At 40.2% G+C, this 18,257-nt stretch overlaps 1 protein-coding gene across 2 annotated transcripts in view; it reads left to right on the top strand.

Moving 5' to 3' along the window:
* The window catches only part of CEP192 (centrosomal protein 192), a 149,639-nt gene that overhangs the window by 56,171 nt on the left and 75,211 nt on the right, over positions 1–18,257 (top strand). For both annotated transcript variants that reach the window (XM_066352246.1, XM_066352247.1), the window contains 6 exons: positions 972–1,036; positions 1,823–2,032; positions 2,880–3,006; positions 4,606–4,736; positions 13,409–14,234; positions 14,325–14,448. In XM_066352246.1, the coding sequence (XP_066208343.1) occupies positions 972–1,036; positions 1,823–2,032; positions 2,880–3,006; positions 4,606–4,736; positions 13,409–14,234; positions 14,325–14,448 (1,483 nt within the window). The remainder of the gene's footprint in view (positions 1–971; positions 1,037–1,822; positions 2,033–2,879; positions 3,007–4,605; positions 4,737–13,408; positions 14,235–14,324; positions 14,449–18,257) is intronic.

Here is an 18,257-nt window from a genome sequence, read left to right as displayed (position 1 = left end):
TCAACAAACTGACCAATATTTCAATGGGAACTATGCTCCTCTCACTGACCACCAATGAAAGAGGTACCCTTCCAGAAGTGCCGCAGGGGCCGGATAAATGGCCTCAGGGGGCCGCATGTGGCCCGCGGACCGTAGTTTGGGGACCCCTACTCTAAGGCATTTGAATTTGTAGCCTTGGCTTAGATTTTGATTCAGGCCCATTCATTTTCCTAAGGTGAACTGAGGTGCTGATAGGAACTTTGGGGACAGACACCAGTGACTGCTGGTCTCTGTTTGCTCGGGCTGTGGGGTTTGCTGAGATGTAGGATTTCTCCTTTCTAAAACTGGGACAATTATGGGCAAACAGATAGTGGGCACCCCACCAGACATCTTCACAATGAGGTTACAGAATGACTCGTCAGTCTATTGGTTCCAGATAAAATTCCAGGGCTATTCATGGGTGAGTACCTTAATTCTAGTGTGCCAAATTTTTAAAGCTAAACTTACTATGAATCTTTTAAAAACAAAAAGCTTACAGCCCTGGCTGGATGGCTCATTTGGTTGGAGCATCTTCCTGCAATGCAGAGGTTGCTGGTTCAATCCCTGGCCAGGGCACATACAGAAACAGTCTCCCTCTCTCCCCCTTTCTTTCTCTGAATTCAATTAAAAAAAAAAGAATACAAAAATAGGAAAATAAAAAGATACAAAAATAGGGGGAGGGGGAAGACCAAAAAAAATAAGGCAACAAAAAGCTTACATTAAAGCCCCTGTAGTGAGTTAGGGCATGTTAGTAACTGATAGGGTGTTTATTACCAAAAGTTTGAGAACTGTAGACTATGCTTAATGCAGATGCACCAGTTTTGAGATACAAGCTTTCATATACTTTTAAAAAATTTTTATCTTTTGTATTTTTTTCCTAACTAGCTAAGTTTTATTTATATGCTAACATTTAATTGGCATTATTATAATTTAATATACCTATTCTTTTTAAGCTGAAGCATTGGATTTGATTGCACAAGATGAAGAAGAATTCAATAAAGAGCACCAATTTATGCAGGTTTGTATTTTATTGGCATTAACCAAAGTAGAATTTTTTCTGTATTTAGTGGCAATTTTTTTATTTCTATCTGAATAGATGTACTATATAGTTAGTATAGCATTTTATCTTGCTTTTCTCATTTTTAGATAATTTCTGCTTTTTTCTTTACATTTTAAATTATTAATTGAAAAATAACTGGCATACTGAAATAATTTGCTTAAAATTACCTTAATAGTCTTCAAAGATAGTTCCATAGTTTTTAACCATATTTTAAAATGAGGCATTGCTATTTATTTTTATTGAAACTATGCTTTTTTCTAAAAATTTATATGAGCCTGACTTGTGGTGGCTCAGTGGATAGAGCGTTGACCTGAAACGCTGGGGTCGCCAGTTTGGAACCCTGGGCTTGCCTGGTCAAGGCACATATGGGAGTTGATGCTTCCTGCCCCTCCTCCCCCCTTCTCTCTCCCTTCTCTCTCCCGTCTCTCTTCTCTCTCTCTCTCTCTCTCTCCCCTCTCTAAAATGAATAAACAAAATCTTAAAAAAATATTTATATAAATGAAAATTAGTGTTTGATTAAGCAATATATTAAAATAATGCATATTACAACGCAACTGAAAAAATGAATTTCTTTTCTTTTTGACTTCATTACCTGTATTAGCTGCTTAACCTTGAATTTGTCTAAATTTTTAAAAAATTTAAATGTTTAAATTTTCTTAGTTAAGTTTTTTTATCTTTGAATATGAGAAGAACAAAAATAAGGCTTGCTGGAGAAATAAAACGAAACAATAACTTTCTTCCTAGGAAGAAAATATGGATACTCAGAACACTTTAGTTGCACTAGGGGATACTTCCTGGGGAACTTCAATTAATTATAATTTGTTGAGGAAATCACTTACCACATCAGATTTGGACAAAGATGATGCCAGTTATTTACGTCTGTCTTTAGGAGAGTTCTTTGCTCAAAGATCTGACGCTCTTGGTTGCCTTGGTGGTGGTTACAGTGTGAAAAGAGTAAGTATGATATGTGCTGGAAGGGGTTAAATTGACCATTATATTTTGAATGTTATGATGGTGTACCTAGAGCATAATGTCTTTAAAGCAGAGATAGAATAAACGCATGTTAGAATAGTGGATAAAAGCTTAGAGTTGATAGTAAGAACCTGAGTGCATAAAATGAATTAATGTTTTAGGTCTATTACGTGAAAGTTTTGTAAGAAAATACAAGTGGGAATTTCCTGCCCTTTAGCAAAGCTTCTTGAACATATTAAACCTTTCTGAAACTTTTATCCAAATTAGTAGGAAGATATCTAATCTTAATACAGATTTTTGTATTTGTTGTATAAAATACCCTTATATTCGGTGAGTTCCAGAAAGGCAGGAAATTTTATCTTTTTTCTCACTGATATGTCACTGATATTTATTTATTTATTTTTTAAAATTTATTTATTAAATTTAATGGAGTGACATTGATAAATCAGGGTACATATGTTGAAAGAAAACATCTCTAGATTATTTTGACATTTGATTGTGCTGTGTCACTGATATTTATTAACAGTGTCTGACACTTAGGTGCTCAGTTATAACTGCTGAAGGAACAATGTGCTGTTTCTGGGTTTTAATTTGGATTTCTTAGGGCAAGTTATTTGACAATATTAGTTCTGATGATTAAAGATAGCTAGCAGTTAAGAAATAAAAGGTCTCTATTTGGACTTTTAAAGTTCATCTCTAGTAACTTAAGTAAAAAAAATTATTTTGTTGAAATCATTCAACTAGATTCCTACCTACAGTAGATAAAATAGTGTAGAATTTCTCAAATCAGTTGAAAATTAAGGAAATAATTTCCATATTTATTTTTTAGCCATCATTTGGTTATTTTATTAGATCACCAGAGAAGAGAGAACCCGTTGCTTTAATAAGAAAATCCGATTTATCACGAAGTGATTTGGAAAAAGAAATGGCTCATCTTAACCGTGATCTATTTGCAGGTAATGGATGAAATGAAGGAATTTTTAGTAGCTCTTCTTTTTACACATAAATAAAATGCTTGTGATTTTTGTTTTTTTAATTTAAGTGAGAGGAGGGGAAATAGAGAGACAGACTGCATGCACCCCCACCAGGATCCACCCAGCAACCCCCATCTGAGGCTGATGTTTGCAGCAGAGCTCTTTTTATCACCTGAGGTGGAGGCTCCATGGAGCCATCCTCAGCGCTTGGAGCCAGTGCTCTCAAATCAGTCAAGCCATGGCTGCGGGAGGGGAAAAGAGAGGCAGAGAGAAGAGGGAGAGAGAAGGAAAGAGAAGAAGACGGTTGCTTCTCCTGTGTGCCCTGGCTGAGAATCTAACCTAGGACTTCCACATGCCAGGTCAATGTTCTACCACTGAGCCAACCATCCAGGGCCTGCACTTATGTTCTTAATGAATGAAAATGTATAAACTACCTAGAATTTTTCATTACTATAGATTTGATTTTATATAGTCCCACATTGCCTTTTAAATCTAAATTGGAAACAAATCATCCAAAATGCACAAATACATATGTTTGTAACTCAAGGTAAACAAAATATTATATAATTTATTCAAATGAACTAGTTAACTTCCTATGAAACACTGGGTTAATGAATTAACTATTATATTTACTATTTAGGTAGACTTTAATGAAAGGCATTTTGAGATTTAGACTTTGATAGTATAACATGATAAATATTTAAAATCAAATATTTTTGTTTAATATACAATGAGCAAACAGCTACTTTTTCCTAGTATAATGCATGGTGCTACATATCATATAAAATGGTACAAGATAAGCTTCAGTCCTTAAAGGGCATGTACTCTATAAGGGGGAGTAGAATAAAGAAGTTATACATGTATAATTAATTACTTGAGTTTCTGCTTTTGTAAAGAAGTAATCTTTTTTTTTTTTGTATTTTTCTTAAGCTGGAAACGGGGAGAGACAGTCAGACAGACTCCCGCATGCGCCCGACTGGGATCCACCCGGCACGCCCACCAGGGGCGATGCTCTGCCCACCAGGGGGTGATGCTCTGCCCCTCCAGGGCATTGCTCTGCCGCGACCAGAGCCACTCTAGCGCCTGGGGCAGAGGCCAAGGAGCCATCCCCAGCGCCCAGGCCATCTTTGCTCCAATGGAGCCTTGGCTGCGGGAGGGGAAGAGAGAGACAGAGAGGAAGGAGGGGGGGGTGGAGAAGCAAATGGGCGCTTCCCCTATGTGCCCTGGCCGGGAATCGAACCTGGGTCCCCCGCACGCCAGGCCGATGCTCTACCGCTGAGCCAACCGGCCAGGGCCAAGAAGTAATCATTTTTAATTCAGCTTATTGTGTATTTGTGAAATATTTAAAGCTGAAAACTATTAAATGAGTTTGTCAGTATTTGCAAGGAAGAAATTAAAATCCACTACAGTTTCTTTCACAAGTTAGACTTTGCAGAATTTATTCAGTTTCTGTGAGGATGATGATTTTGGGATAAAAGATTTCATCTTTGACAATTATATTGAGTGGTCCTTATCCCGCAGATTGTTTCTGTGAGATATTGTATAGCTAGCTATAAATTGAACATTGTATATTTCCTACAGGAGATTTAAATGAACAATCCAAGGCACAACTAAGTGAAGGATCAGTTACACTTCAGGCTGAAGAACTGGAGACTCTTCCTCAAGTGGATGAAAATGATGTGACATTAACTGCCAGTAAAGGCAAAACAGAGGTATCCTAAGCCTTTTATAAAGGAGAGCTTAAAACCATGTCAGTTCTTCTCTAAGATCAAGATAGGGTCACGTGAGAAAAATATATGCAGTATATAACATGGTTGGTGATTTTTTCTGGATTCGGTTTTATTATGTGTCATTTAAATTTTTCGAAACATTTATATCAATATATAAAAGGAAGACTGTATAAAAACAAACTTGCGTTCAGTGAGTTATCACAACTTGTGTACCCGTGCACACCCCAGGTCAAGAAAGAGAATTGCCAACAGCTTGGAAACCATTTTTTTTTTTTTAGATTTTATTTATTGATTTTACAAAGAGGAGAGAAAGAGAGAAAGGAGGGAGAGAAGCGGGAAGCATCAACTCCTAGTAGTTGCTGTTTGTATGTGCCTTGATCCGATGAGCCTGGGGATTCAAACAGGAGACCTCAAGTCTACACTTAATCCCCTGCACCACCACAGGTCAGGCTTACAATCCTTTTTGGGGGAGTTTTGTTTTTGCTACTCTAAAACACTACTTTCTCCTGTCTGACCTCAGCACTATATTAATTTTGTCTGTTTTAGAACTTTATATACAAGAAATTATGTAGCATGCACTTTTTTTTAAATTTTTATTTAATTTTTTACAGAGACAGAGAGGGAGTCAGAGGGATAGACAGGGACAGACAGACAGGAATGGAGACAGATGAGAAGCATTAATGATTAGTTTTTCATTGCGCGTTGCGACTTCTTAGTTGTTCACTGATTGCTTTCTCATATGTGCCTTGACTGTGGGCCTTCAGCAGACTGAGTAACCCCTTGCTGGAGCCAGCGACCCTGGGTCCAAGCTGGTGAGCTTTTGCTCAAGCCAGATGAGCCCATGCTCAAGCTGGCGACCTCGGGGTCTCGAACCTGGGTCCTTCCACATCCCAGTTCAACGCTCTATCCACTGCGCCACCGCCTGGTCAGGCTGTACTTTTTGTTTGTTTTGCACTTAAATTTACTAGATGCAACTCTTATAATTGAAGGTTATTTTCATTACTCTGTAGTATTCTGTTATATGAATGTTTTCCACTTAATATGTATTCATTCTACTGTTGATGGACATTGGGATCTGTCTTATGTCTATGTCGATGCGACATTTTAAAACATTATAGCTTTATAATAAGGTTTGATATTTAATAGGATAAGTTCTCATGTTTCTTTAAAGGTATCTTGGCTGTTTTTGGCCCTTTGAATTTTTATATATATATATATATATATATATATATATATATATATATATATATATATATATTTATATATATATATATATATATGTATAGTCTTTCCTGTATATATTTTAAAATCAAATTGTCACCTTCCATAAACCAACCAACCTGCAACCCTGTTGGGCTTTTAGTTGGGATTGCATTTAATCTATAGAACAGTAAAATTGACATCTTTATAATATTGAATCTTCTAATCCATGAAAATTATACATCTTCCCATATAGGTTTTAATTTCTCTTTGGGTTTTATGATCTTTTTATGTAAAGATTTTTGTACACTTTTTGATTAATTTCTTCTTAAGTTATTAAAACATTATTTTAATATTTTCCTTGAAACTTCATTTTCCATTTGTTGTAGCTAAACAGAAATGCATTTTTAAGATATACTCACCTTATATTCAGCAACTGTTCTAAATTTACTATTACCTCTAATGTCTGTAGATTCTTTGGATTTTTCGATATATGTAGTTATAGAATCTGAGAATAGCAGTTTTATTCCTTTCTAATTCTTGTACCTTCATTTTCTTGTCTTGCTTTACTTGACTGCATCTTGGAACTATATTGAAGAGCAGTGATGCCTGACCAGGTAGTGGCACAGTGGAGAGTGTTGACCTGGGACGCTGAGGACCCAGGCTCAAAAGCTGAGGTTGCCAGGTTGTGTGTAGGCTCATCCAGCTTGAGCGTGGGCTCACCTGGTTGAGTGCCGGTTTGCCAGCTTGAGCATGGGATCATAGACATGGGATCATCCTTGTTCTTCATCCCAATATCAAAGTAATGTTTTTCTCGCCAAACACTACCCCTTTGATTCAATTAATGGACTGAGGAGTTATAGAAGCTTTTAAGGCCTACTACGTGAGGAGGGTCCTTTGCTGAGGCTATTGCTACAACTGAATAAGTCACTGATGCAATTTTGGAAGCCTTACAACATCAGGAACCTTGATTGGGCTTCATGTAGTGTCACCAAGAAGAGTATCAATGGCATTTGGAAGAAGACACTGAAGAGGTTCATCCAAGAATTTGAAAGGTTTTTCCAAGGAGGAGGATGTAGCTGTGGTTGAGATGGCAAACAACTTTAACCTGCTTGTGGATGAGGAGGGCACTGAGGAGCTCCTAGAGGTGGTTCCTGAGAACTGACTAAAGAGGAGTTGGGAGAGGAACAGAAGTGTGTAGCTGAAGAAGAAGCAAGAGTAAAGAAAACCGAAGTAAAAGAAAAAGAAGAACCCCCAAGAAGATGCACAGTGAAAGGTTTAACAGAAGCTTTTAAAGACTTCAACAAGTTCCTTATAAAGGTTGAAAACATGGCCATGGCTGGGTTACTCAGTTAGTTAGAGTGTTGTCCCAATACTCCAAGGTTGCGAGTTTGGTTCCCTGGTAAGGGCACACACACAAAAAGGCTAAACCTGACTGGTGGTGGCGCAGTGGGTAGAGCATCAGTCTGGAATGCTGAAGTCACAGGTTCAGAGCCCTGGGATCACCAACTTGGGTGTGGGCTCATTGACTTGAATGTGTGTGGGGGGGGTACTAGCTTGAGCAAGAGGTCACTGGCTTGGCTTAAGCCCCCCCCTCTGTCAAGGCACATATGAATGAGAAGGAATCAATGAACAACTAAAGTGGAGCAACTACGAGTTGATACTTCTCATCTCTCTCCTCCCTCTCTCTCTTCCTCTCCAGTTCCTGTCTCCATTGGTCTTTTTCCCTCCCTCCCTCCCTCCCTCCCTCTCTCCTCCCACCTTCTCCTTCCTCTCTCTCAAAAAAAAGAAAAAGAAATACAAAAAGGGTTGAAAACATGGACCCCCAATAGCAAAAGGTTTTCATTAATAGAGGAATGATTGTGGTGCATTATCTGCTTAAAAGCAGATCTGTGATGGAGAGAAGGAACAAACCAAGCAAACCACCAACGACACATTTCTGAGAAGACTGACACCTCAAGAAGAGCCTCAGGCAGGGCCTTCCCAGCGGTATTCCTGAAGAAGGCATTGGTATCGTAGGAGATGACAGCTTTATGCTCCTTACTGCCCTGTAGACCTTACAGTGGGACAAGATGTGGAGGTGGAGGACAGTGATATTGATGAGCCTGACCATGTCTGGGCCTAGGCTGACGTGTGTTTGTGTCTTCGTTTTTAGCAAAATTTAAAAAGTACAAAAAATATTTTGTATGGCTATACAATGTTTTAAGCTAAGTGTTACTACAAAAGAGTTGAAAAATTTCAAAGAATAAGTTTATAGAGTAAAAAGTTAGAGTAAGCTAAGATTAATTTATTATAAAGAAAAATATTTTTTTAATATAAATTTAGTGTTGTTTAAGTCTACAGTGTTTATAAAGTCTGTAGTAGTGTACAGTGATGTCCTTGTCCTTTATCCAGAGCAACTTCTAGGCTTGCAAGCTCCATTCATGGCAAGTGTCCTACACAGGTGTACAATTATTTTCCGTTATACTGTATTGATTGTACCCTTTCTATATTAGATTGGTTAGATACATAAATGCTTACCATTGTGTTACAGTTCCCTACTGTATTAAGTAGTTCTTAAGAGATAGCTACTAAGCATTCTCATCACAAAGGAGAAACGTTTCTTTCTTTTCCCTTTATTTTATCTATATGAGATGAAGGATATTAATCTATTGTGGGAACCATTTAATAATATGTGCAAGTCAGACCATCATGCTGTACATCTTTCTTTTATTTATTATTTATTTATTTATTTATTTATTTATTTATTTATTTTCTGAAGCTGGAAACGGGGAGAGACAGTCAGACTCCTGCATGCACCCGACCGGGATCCACCCGGCACGCCCACCAGGGGCGACGCTCTGCCCACCAGGGGGCGATGCTCTGCCCCTCCGGGGCGACCGGAGCCACTCTAGCGCCTGGGGCAGAGGCCAAGGAGTCATCCCCAGCGCCCGGGCCATCTTTGCTCCAATGGAGCCTTGGCTGCGGGAGGGGAAGAGAGAGACAGAGAGGAAGGAGGGGGGGGATGGAGAAGCAAATGGGCGCTTCTCCTATGTGCCCTGGCCGGGAATCGAACCCGGGTCCCCCACACGCCAGGCCGACGCTCTACTGCTGAGCCAACCGGCCAGGGCCCATGCTGTACATCTTAATCTTGATGAATGTCAGTTGTTTCTCAGTAGAACTGAAAAAAATTTCGAGGCTATCTTTTTAGGCACATACAAATTAGAATTGTTCTCTTCTTCTGGTGAACTAGACTTTTTATTATGGTGCACAACGCCCTTTGTCTCTAATTATGCTTTATGCCTTAAGTTTTGTGTGATGTTAATGTAGTTAACAGTAGCTTTCTGTAGTTGGTGTTTGCAAGTTGTATCTTTCTATATTTTCAGCCTTTCTATGTCCTTATGTCTTAGCTGTTGCTCTTACAAGAACAAGGAGTTGGGTTTTATTTTTCAACCTGCTCCACAGTCTTTTTCACTTATATTTAATGGAATTGCCAGTATATGGGGGTTTGGATATGCTCCCTTTATTCACTTTCTTTCTGTTTCATCTAGACTTTGTTTTTGGGTGGGGTTTTTAATTTTTTCTTAATTAAGTATTTTATATTATTCCAAGTTTCTCCCTCTAATTTGGTAATTATATGTCTTTTCCTGTTCTTTTAGTGATCACCCAAGAAAGAACAACTTGTTTTCTATTTTCTTTTTTTCTTTTACATAGGCAGAGATAGACAGGGACAGACAGACAGGAATGGAGAGAGATGAGAAGCATCAATCATTAGTTTTTCGTTGCGCGTTGCGACTTCTTAGTTGTTCATTGATTGCTTTCTCATATGTGCCTTGACTGCGGGCCTTCAGCAGACTGAGTAACCCCTTGCTGGAGCCAGCGACCTTGGGTCCAAGCTGGTGAGCTTTTTTTTTTTTTTTTTTTTTTTTTTTGTATTTTTCCCAAGCTGGAAACGGGGAGAGACAGTCAGACAGACTCCCGCATGCGCCCGACCGACCGGGATCCACCCGGCACGCCCACCAGGGGCGACGCTCTGCCCCTCTGGGGCGTCGCCCTGCTGCGAGGGACCAGAGCCACTCTAGTGCCTGGGGCAGAGGTCAAGGAGCCATCCCCAGCGCCCGGGCCATCTTTGCTCCAATGGAGCCTTGGCTGCAGGAGGGGAAGAGAGAGACAGAGAGGAAGGAGGGGAGGGGGGTGGAGAAGCAAATGGGCGCTTCTCCTGTGTACCCTGGCCGGGAATCGAACCCGGGTCCTCCGCATGCCAGGCCGACGCTCTACCGCTGAGCCAACTGGCCAGGGCCTGGTGAGCTTTTTTTTTCTGCTCAAGCCAGATGAGCCCGCGCTCAAGCTGGTAACCTTGGGGTCTTGAACCCGGGTCCTTCTGCATCCCAGTCTGACGCTCTATCCACTGCGCCACCACCTGGTCAGGCTCAACTTGTTTTCTTGACTTAATTAATATTCAATAAAAATTGGGGTGGGTTTTTTTTTTTTTTTTTTACCTCTTTCTTGACATTACAGAGATCAGAAAGCATTTATTTTTACTCTCTTCTAGTATTATAAACTACTATTATTTTATATTTTATGAGCCTCATAAACCATTTTGATGATGATGGTAATTACATTTATTACAACCACTGTGCCTTTCTGACTTTCCATCTGAGATTTTTCTTTTGCTGCATAATGCTCTTATAATTTCTTTTAGTAAGGGTCTGCTGATGAGGATTCTATTTTTGTTGCTCTAAAAATATCTTTATTTCACCTTCATTTTTGATGTATATTCTTTAGTATAGACTTTCAGGTGAGAAGCAACTTTAGCAATTTGAATATATTATTTTATATCATTTCACTTGAAAAATTTGCTGTTGATATTGTTAACTTCATTAAAGTAATATATCTTACCTCTGACTATTAAAATGTTTCTCTTTGTTTTCTGTCTGTTTTACTACAGTGTGCTTAGATATGCTTTGTTTTATCCTGCTTAGGATTCATAGGCCTTCTTAACTCTTGTGTTGTTGACTTTCATAAATTTCAGAAAATTCTCTGGCACTATCTCTTTTAAATACAACTGTTGTTCCATTTGTGAGTCCAGTTACAACTTGGTTGAACTTCCTCAGAGTATTCCTTTTTTCTATCACTATCTTTTTGTTCTTTTGTGAATCTTCCATTAACTTTCTCTTTCATGGTTCATTCTGGATATTTTCTTCAGATTTCTCTTTCAAGTCTCTTTCAAGTCTCTTTCAGTTGTGTCCAGTTCACTGTTAAGCCTATCTATTGAGTTCTTAATTTGTTACGGTATTTTTTTTTTCTTCAAAGACTTTATTTATTCATTTTAGAGACGAGAGCGAGAGCGAGAGAGAGAGAGAGAGAGGGAACAGGAAGCATCAACTCCCATATGTGCCTTGACCAGGCAAGCCCAGGGTTTCGAACTGGTAACCTCAGCGTTCCAAGTCGAGGCCTTTATCCACTGCGCCACCACAAGTCAGGCCCGGAGTTTTTCAATTAAATAATTTACATTTAGTTATGTCTTTATAATTTCTAGTCCTCCACTAGAATTTCAGTGTTGTCTTTTACTTCCTTAATTATGTTTTAGATTTTATGTCTTAGATGTTTATTTTAGGTGTAGATGTGTTTTGGATTCTGATGACTATTTTCTGGATTCCCCACAGGTCTGTTTCTCTTGGATTTGGGCCACATTATTTTGCAACATCATGTGTCCTTCATTGATTGAGGGGCAACTTTTACAGGAAAAGTTGATGAAATAATTGGAGGTCATGGGAGATAGTATCTTCCAGACAGTATTTATGTTTGCTTCTAAATGGAAGTAAAGAACTATCATTGTCAGATCACTTCAATCCAGTTTTCTGAGATTGAGTTGATTAGAGCTGAATCTCATTTCTTAGGAGGGCCAGTCTAATTTTGGTTAACCTTTAATCCTGGGGTAGCCCTTTGTGGTCTCGTCCTAAAGTATGATGTTTACCAGGGCCACCACCTGCCATAATTGGCGATTCTGAACTGAGGTTTTATACCCTAACTCCCATGAGAATAGCTTTGCTTAGCTTCTGGAAGTTTAATCAGCTGCCTCTTCTTGGAGCAGCAGATCCCCTAGGGAAAAGCATCTCCATTGATGGGGTTCACCTTTTCTCTTAAGTTTCAGTCTCATAGTTTTTTATTCCTTTTTTAAGCTCTCCAGTGCCTTTTAAGGGATGTCTTTGGATATGCTCTGCAGTTCTAATTGCTCTTAGTAAGAATTGGTTTATTTTACTTCATCTGCTATTACTGGAGGCAGAAGTCTTTTTTTTTTTTTTTTTCTGAATCTGGAAACGGGGAGGCAGTCAGACAGACTTCCGCATGCGCCCGACTGGGATCCACCCGGCACACCCACCAGGGGGTGATGATTTGCCCATCCGGGGCGTCGCTCTGTCGCGACCAGAGCCATTCTAGCGCCTGGGGCAGAGGCCAAGGAGCCATCCCCAGTGCCTGGGCCATCTTTTGCTCCAATGGAGCCTTGGCTGTGGGAGGGGAAGAGAGAGACAGAGAGGAAAGAGAGGGGGAGGGGTGGAGAGGCAGATGGGCGCCTCTCCTGTGTGCCCTGGCCGGGAATCGAACCCGGGACTTCTGCACGCCAGGCTGACACTCTACCACTGAGCCAACTGGCCAGGGCAGAAGTCTTTTTTTTAATTTAATTTTTTTATTTACAGAGACAAAGAGTCAGAGAGAGGGATAAATAGGGACAGACAGACAGGAACGGGGAGAGATGAGAAGCATCAATCATCAGTTTTTCGTTGCAACACCTTAGTTGTTCATTGATTGCTTTCTGATATGTGCCTTGACCATGGGTCTTCAGCAGACCGAGTAACCCCTTGCTTGAGCCAGCACCCTTGGGTCCAAGCTGGCGAGCTTTCCTCAAACCAGATGAGCCTGTGCTCAAGCTGGTGACCTCGGGGTTTCGAAACTGGGTCCTCTGCATCCCAGTCCGACGCTCTATCCACTGCACCACTGCCTGTTCAGGCTGGAGGCAGAAGTCTTAACTTGCATTTTTGAACATTAAATAAGTTTACTTTGGTTCCATTTAGTTTGTTACCTGTGATTCCTATATATGTCTTGCCTATAAATCTAACAATTTAATGAAATTACCGAGAACTATACTTGGCAGTCACAATGGCACAGTGGCTTCTCAATCTTATTATTTTGATGTTTTGGTTTCAAATTATCATCTGATTCAGTTTGTGCATCTCTTTTACCCTTGAAGATTACTTTTTAACAATTGATAATCTGATTATATAAGTAACCCAGTACTCAACAATTCAAGTTGATAACAGCTATGTTATTTCTTTAGGATATTTAATTATTGTTATACTATTAATTTCTTGCTGCTCTTAAATCTTGTGTAGCATTTATGAATAAAGATCAAACTAATATGTACCCATCTATGGACATGAGGTAAATTTATCTGATGTAAATTTTCTCATTTCTAGGACACCTTCTTCATGAAGCGCAAACCCCAAAGATACAAAAGCAAGCTACCTGATGGTGGCGATTCTGTGCTTAGGATAAGCACCATTGCTTCCGCTATTGCAAATGCATCAGTGAGTACTGATCCTTCCCAACTTGCTGCCATGATCAAGGCACTTTCAAATAAAACCAGAGAGAAGACCCTTCAGGAAGATGATAAACAAAATGACTCTCCCATTGTGTTTCATTTCTTAGCTAATGATTTAGAAAAAAGTACTGGATCCAATGCATTTGATATGGAGAAATATCTTAAAAAAACAGAAGTTAGTAGATGCGAAGGTGGACTGGGAAACATTTCAGGACCTGGTGTGTCTGCCGTTTGGGATTTATCTTTGCCAAGAGAGCGGACTGCACAAGACACCCACACAGCGGACTTAGGTGCTACTAGCCCAAGTGTAAGGGAACCAGAAGAGGATACAGCAGCTGTTTCTTATGGTGAAAATGGAGAGAGCAAAAACCCAGAACCATTTAGAACAACATCTTCACATTCAGTTCTTACAAATGTAAGAGAGAGCGAGAGTGCACTAGTTGACGTGAAGACATGTTCCACTAACAAATTACCAGATTCTAGTAACAGGGAAAAAATGACCTCAGTATCCATTCCAACATCTAATAGTTATCCATTAGGAAAGAGCCCCAGGATAGCAGCCCTTTGGCTGTCAGAGGAGTGTGAGGAAATGCAAAATAGTAGAGAAAATCAGAGGCAAAATGAGGATGTTAGTGAAACAAGTAGCAGTGAAAAGCATGTGACATTTGGAAAACATTTCTTAATCTCACCTGAAAATGTTGGTAAGTATTAGAATAATTAACATTCACAAAATTATGCAGAGTGTTTTTTTTTTCTTCCTGTTCTCATTAGAAATCATACCTTTTTGATAGATTTGAAAAATCCTTCTGAGCTTGATGGACATATTTCAGAAGATGACCAGGATAGCTTCAGACCTTCGACTTCTCCGCTGAGTCATTCTTCTCCTAGTGAAATTTCTGGAACAAGTTTGTCAGGGTAAGTGCTTACCAGTTTTTTAGTATTAAAAATACATGCTTAGTACAAGAAGGTTGGAAAAAAGTGTACGTAAGAAAATTATAGGTTCATTGCAACATAACCATTGTACATATTTTATTTCATTCAAGCCATTTTTTTGTGCAGATTTTTATCCTCTTATTTTTTTTACTTATTATAATAATGCCCTGTTTTTAAAAGAAAATTAGTAATGTTACAGATTGTGTAATGAATCTTCAGTTATTTACATGCCTCTGATGGATGCAGCTGAAGACTTACTATACTGTTTCTGCCATTTTAGTGATGTTGAGATGAATTAATTTGCTCGGTTTTTTTTTCTGTGTTTTTGACTGATTTCCTTAGGATAGATAATCTCGAAGTGAAATTACCAGGTTGGGAATATTTGAAGGCTCTCCTATTAGCAAACGATTTCTAGAAGAGTTCTTAAAGACTTGCTCCCTTACTTTCTCCGTGTGATGAAAGTGTCAGTCTCACTGTTTTCTTATCAGCATTTTAAATAACGTAATTTTGGATTTTTACTCTAACATAATATTTGCATATTTTATACCAGTAAGATTGGTAAATGCTTTTTAAAGAGAGAATAAGAGGCCTTGGCTGGTTGGCTAAGCGGTAGAGCATCAGCCCGGTGTGTGGAAGTCCTGGGTTCGATTCCCTGTCAGGGCACACAAGAGAAGCACCCATCTGCTTCTCCACCCTTCCTCCTCTCCTTCTCTCTCTCTCTCTCTTCTTCTCCCGCAACCAGGGCTCCATTGGAGCAAAGTTGGCCATAGGCACTGAGGACCGCTCCATGGCCTCCACCTCAGGTGCTAGAATAGCTCAGGCCTCAAAGGAGCAATGCCCAAATGGGCAGAGAATCGCCCCCTGGTGGGCATGCCCGGTGGATCCTGGTTGGGCACATGCGGGAGTCTGTCTGACTGCTTCCCTGCTTCTAACTTCGGAAAAATACAAAAAAAAAATAGTAAAAATAAAGAGAGAATAAGAATTTTATGTCACAGATTTTAGATAACCTTTAAGTTATAAGAACATTTTAAAATTTAATTTTTTGAAAAAGCGGTAAGTAAACATCATTCAAAAATTAGGCACATATATAGGAATATGTCTGTGTGTATGTGTATATAATTTTTGAACAGTGTCAGTGCATTGCTTTATCAAATGTATTACATGTGTATCCATGGGTAGACGCACATATGCGTGTGGGCATTCTTCCTTCCATTATGCTGTTCTCATTTGCTTAGGTCCCTAGTCCCCTCACCAGAGGACTGCTGTTAGTTTCTTAGGTATTCTTTTGGGGTTTATTTATGTATTTATAAGCAAATATGAATATATACATATTCTTATTATCTTCCCCTTTTATGCTTGACTTAAGGTCCTTCACACACTTAATTTTTGCTATACATGGTTATTTATTACAGCCTTATCTGTATTCTAGTCATTTTGGACATGTGAAAATATATCAATAGGATAAATTTCTGGAAATGTTTGTTGGGTCAGTGAGTATATGTACATTTGTGTTCATATTTAAATTAGTAGAACCCCTAATAGAGATTGCATTAAATTAAGTTTCCAATAGTTTAGTAGAGGGTCTGTTTTACCATAGCCTTACCAACAGATTATTTATCAAGTTTTTTGATTGTTGAAAATCTGATAGGTGGCCCTGGCTGGTTGGCTCATTAGTAGAGCATCAGCCTGGCGTGCAGGAATCCCGGGTTCGATTCCCGGCCAGGGCACACAGGAGAAGCGTCCATCTGCTTCTCCACCCCTCCCCCTCTCCTTCCTCTCTGTCTCTCTATTCCCCTCCTGCAGCCAAGGCTCTATTGGAGCAAAGTTGGCGCGGGCGCTGAGGATGGCTCTGTGTCCTCTGCCTCAGGCGCTAGAATGGCTCTGGTTGCAACAGAGCGATGCCCCAGATGGGCAGAGCATCGCCCCCTGTTGGGCATGCCGGGTGGATCCCGGTCAGGCGCATGCGGGAGTCTGTCTGACTGCCTCCCCTTTTCCAACTTCAGAAAAATACAAAAGAAAAAAAAAAGAAAGAAAATATGATAAGTGAAAAAAAAGTAGTATTTCAATATAACTTTAATTCATAATTTTTATGTGTGATGAGCATTTTTTTTGACAGAGAGAGTCAGAAAGAGGGACAGGTAGAGACAGACAGAAAGGGAGAGATGAGAAGCATCTCATCTCAGTTCTTCATTACAGCTTCTTAGTTGTTCATTATTACTTTCTCAGATGTGCCTTGACGGGGTGGGGGGGGTATAGCAGAGCAAGTGACCCCTTGCTCAAACCAGCAACCTTTGGGCTCAAGCCAATGACCATGGGGTTATGTTTATGATCCCATGCTCAAGCCATTGGCCCTGTGCTCAAGCCAGCGACCTCAGAGTTTTGAACCTGGGTCCTCCGTGTCTCAGTCCAATGCTCTATCCAGTGCGCCACTGCCTGGTCAGACAAGCATCTCTTTTATATTATTATATTTTTTCCTATATAATAGTTATCATGTTTGTTGCCTGTTTTTCTCATGGACTGTTAGTCTTTCTATGTCCATTTCTAGGAGCGCGTGAAGTAGTAGGCGAGAATGAATTTTTACTTGTGATATAAGTTTTTAAAAGTTCTTAGTTTTTAAAAGTTTTTTATTTTATTTTCTGCCATATAGAAAGTTAATTGGGCCTGGCCAGTTGGCTCAATGGTAGAGTGTCTGCCCAGCATGTAGAAGTCCTAGATTCAATTCCCGGTCAGGACACACAGAAGAAGCGACCATCTGCTTCTCCACCGCTCCTTCCCCCTCCACCTCTCTCTTTTCCCCTTCTTCTCCTGCTGCCATGGCTTGATTGATTAGAGCAAATTGACCCTGGGTGGTGAGGATGGCTCATTGGAGCCTCTGCCTCAGCTGCTAAAAATAGCTCAGTTGATGAGCATGGCCCCAGATGGTCAGAGCATTGCCAATAGGGGTCTTGCCAGGTGGATCCTGGTCAGGGTGCATGCTGGAGTCTGTCTCTCTGTCTTCCTTCCTCTCACTTAAAAAAAAAAGTTTAGGCCCTGGCCGGTTGGCTTGGTGGTAGAGCATCAGCCCAGTGTGTGGAAGTACCAGGTTCGAATCCAGCCAGGGCACACAGGAGAAGCTCCCATCTGATTCTTCACCCTTCCCTCTCTCCTTTCTATCTCTCTCTTCCCCTCCTGCATCCAAGGCTTCATTAGAGCAAAAGTTGGCCCCAGGCACTGAATATGGATCCGTGGCCTCCTCCTCAGGTGCTAGAATGGCTCAGGTTGCAACAGAGCAACTCCCAGATGGGCGGATGATTGCCCCCTAGTGGGCTTGCCGGGTGGATCCCAGTTTGGTGCTTGTGGGAGTCTGTCTGTCTGCCTCCCCACTTCTCACTCCAGAAAAATAAAAAGTATTTATGAATTTTTTGTTCTTTTTAAAGGCTCTTTTGTTTCTATACTGAAAATTTTTTTTTTTTTTAACAGACAGAGAGTGAGTCAGAGAGAGGGATAGACAGGGACAGACAGGAACGGAGAGAGATGAGAAGCATCAATCATTAGTTTTTCATTGCGCGTTGCAACACCTTAGTTGTTCATTGATTGCTTTCTCATATGTGCCTTGACCGCGGGCCTTCAGCAGACCGAGCAGCCCCTTGCTGGAGCCAGTGACCTTGGGTTCAAGCTGGTGGGCTTTTGCTCAAACCAGATGAGCCTGCGCTCAAGCTGGCGACCTCGGGGTCTCGAACCTGGGTCCTCTGCATCCCAGTTTAACGCTCTATCCACTGCGCCACCGCCTGGTCAGGCTAAACTGAAAATTT

Source organism: Saccopteryx leptura, chromosome 11, assembly GCF_036850995.1.
Source record: "Saccopteryx leptura isolate mSacLep1 chromosome 11, mSacLep1_pri_phased_curated, whole genome shotgun sequence".
NCBI classification, from domain to species: domain Eukaryota; kingdom Metazoa; phylum Chordata; class Mammalia; order Chiroptera; family Emballonuridae; genus Saccopteryx; species Saccopteryx leptura.
This window is presented reverse-complemented; position numbering and strand designations above follow the sequence as displayed.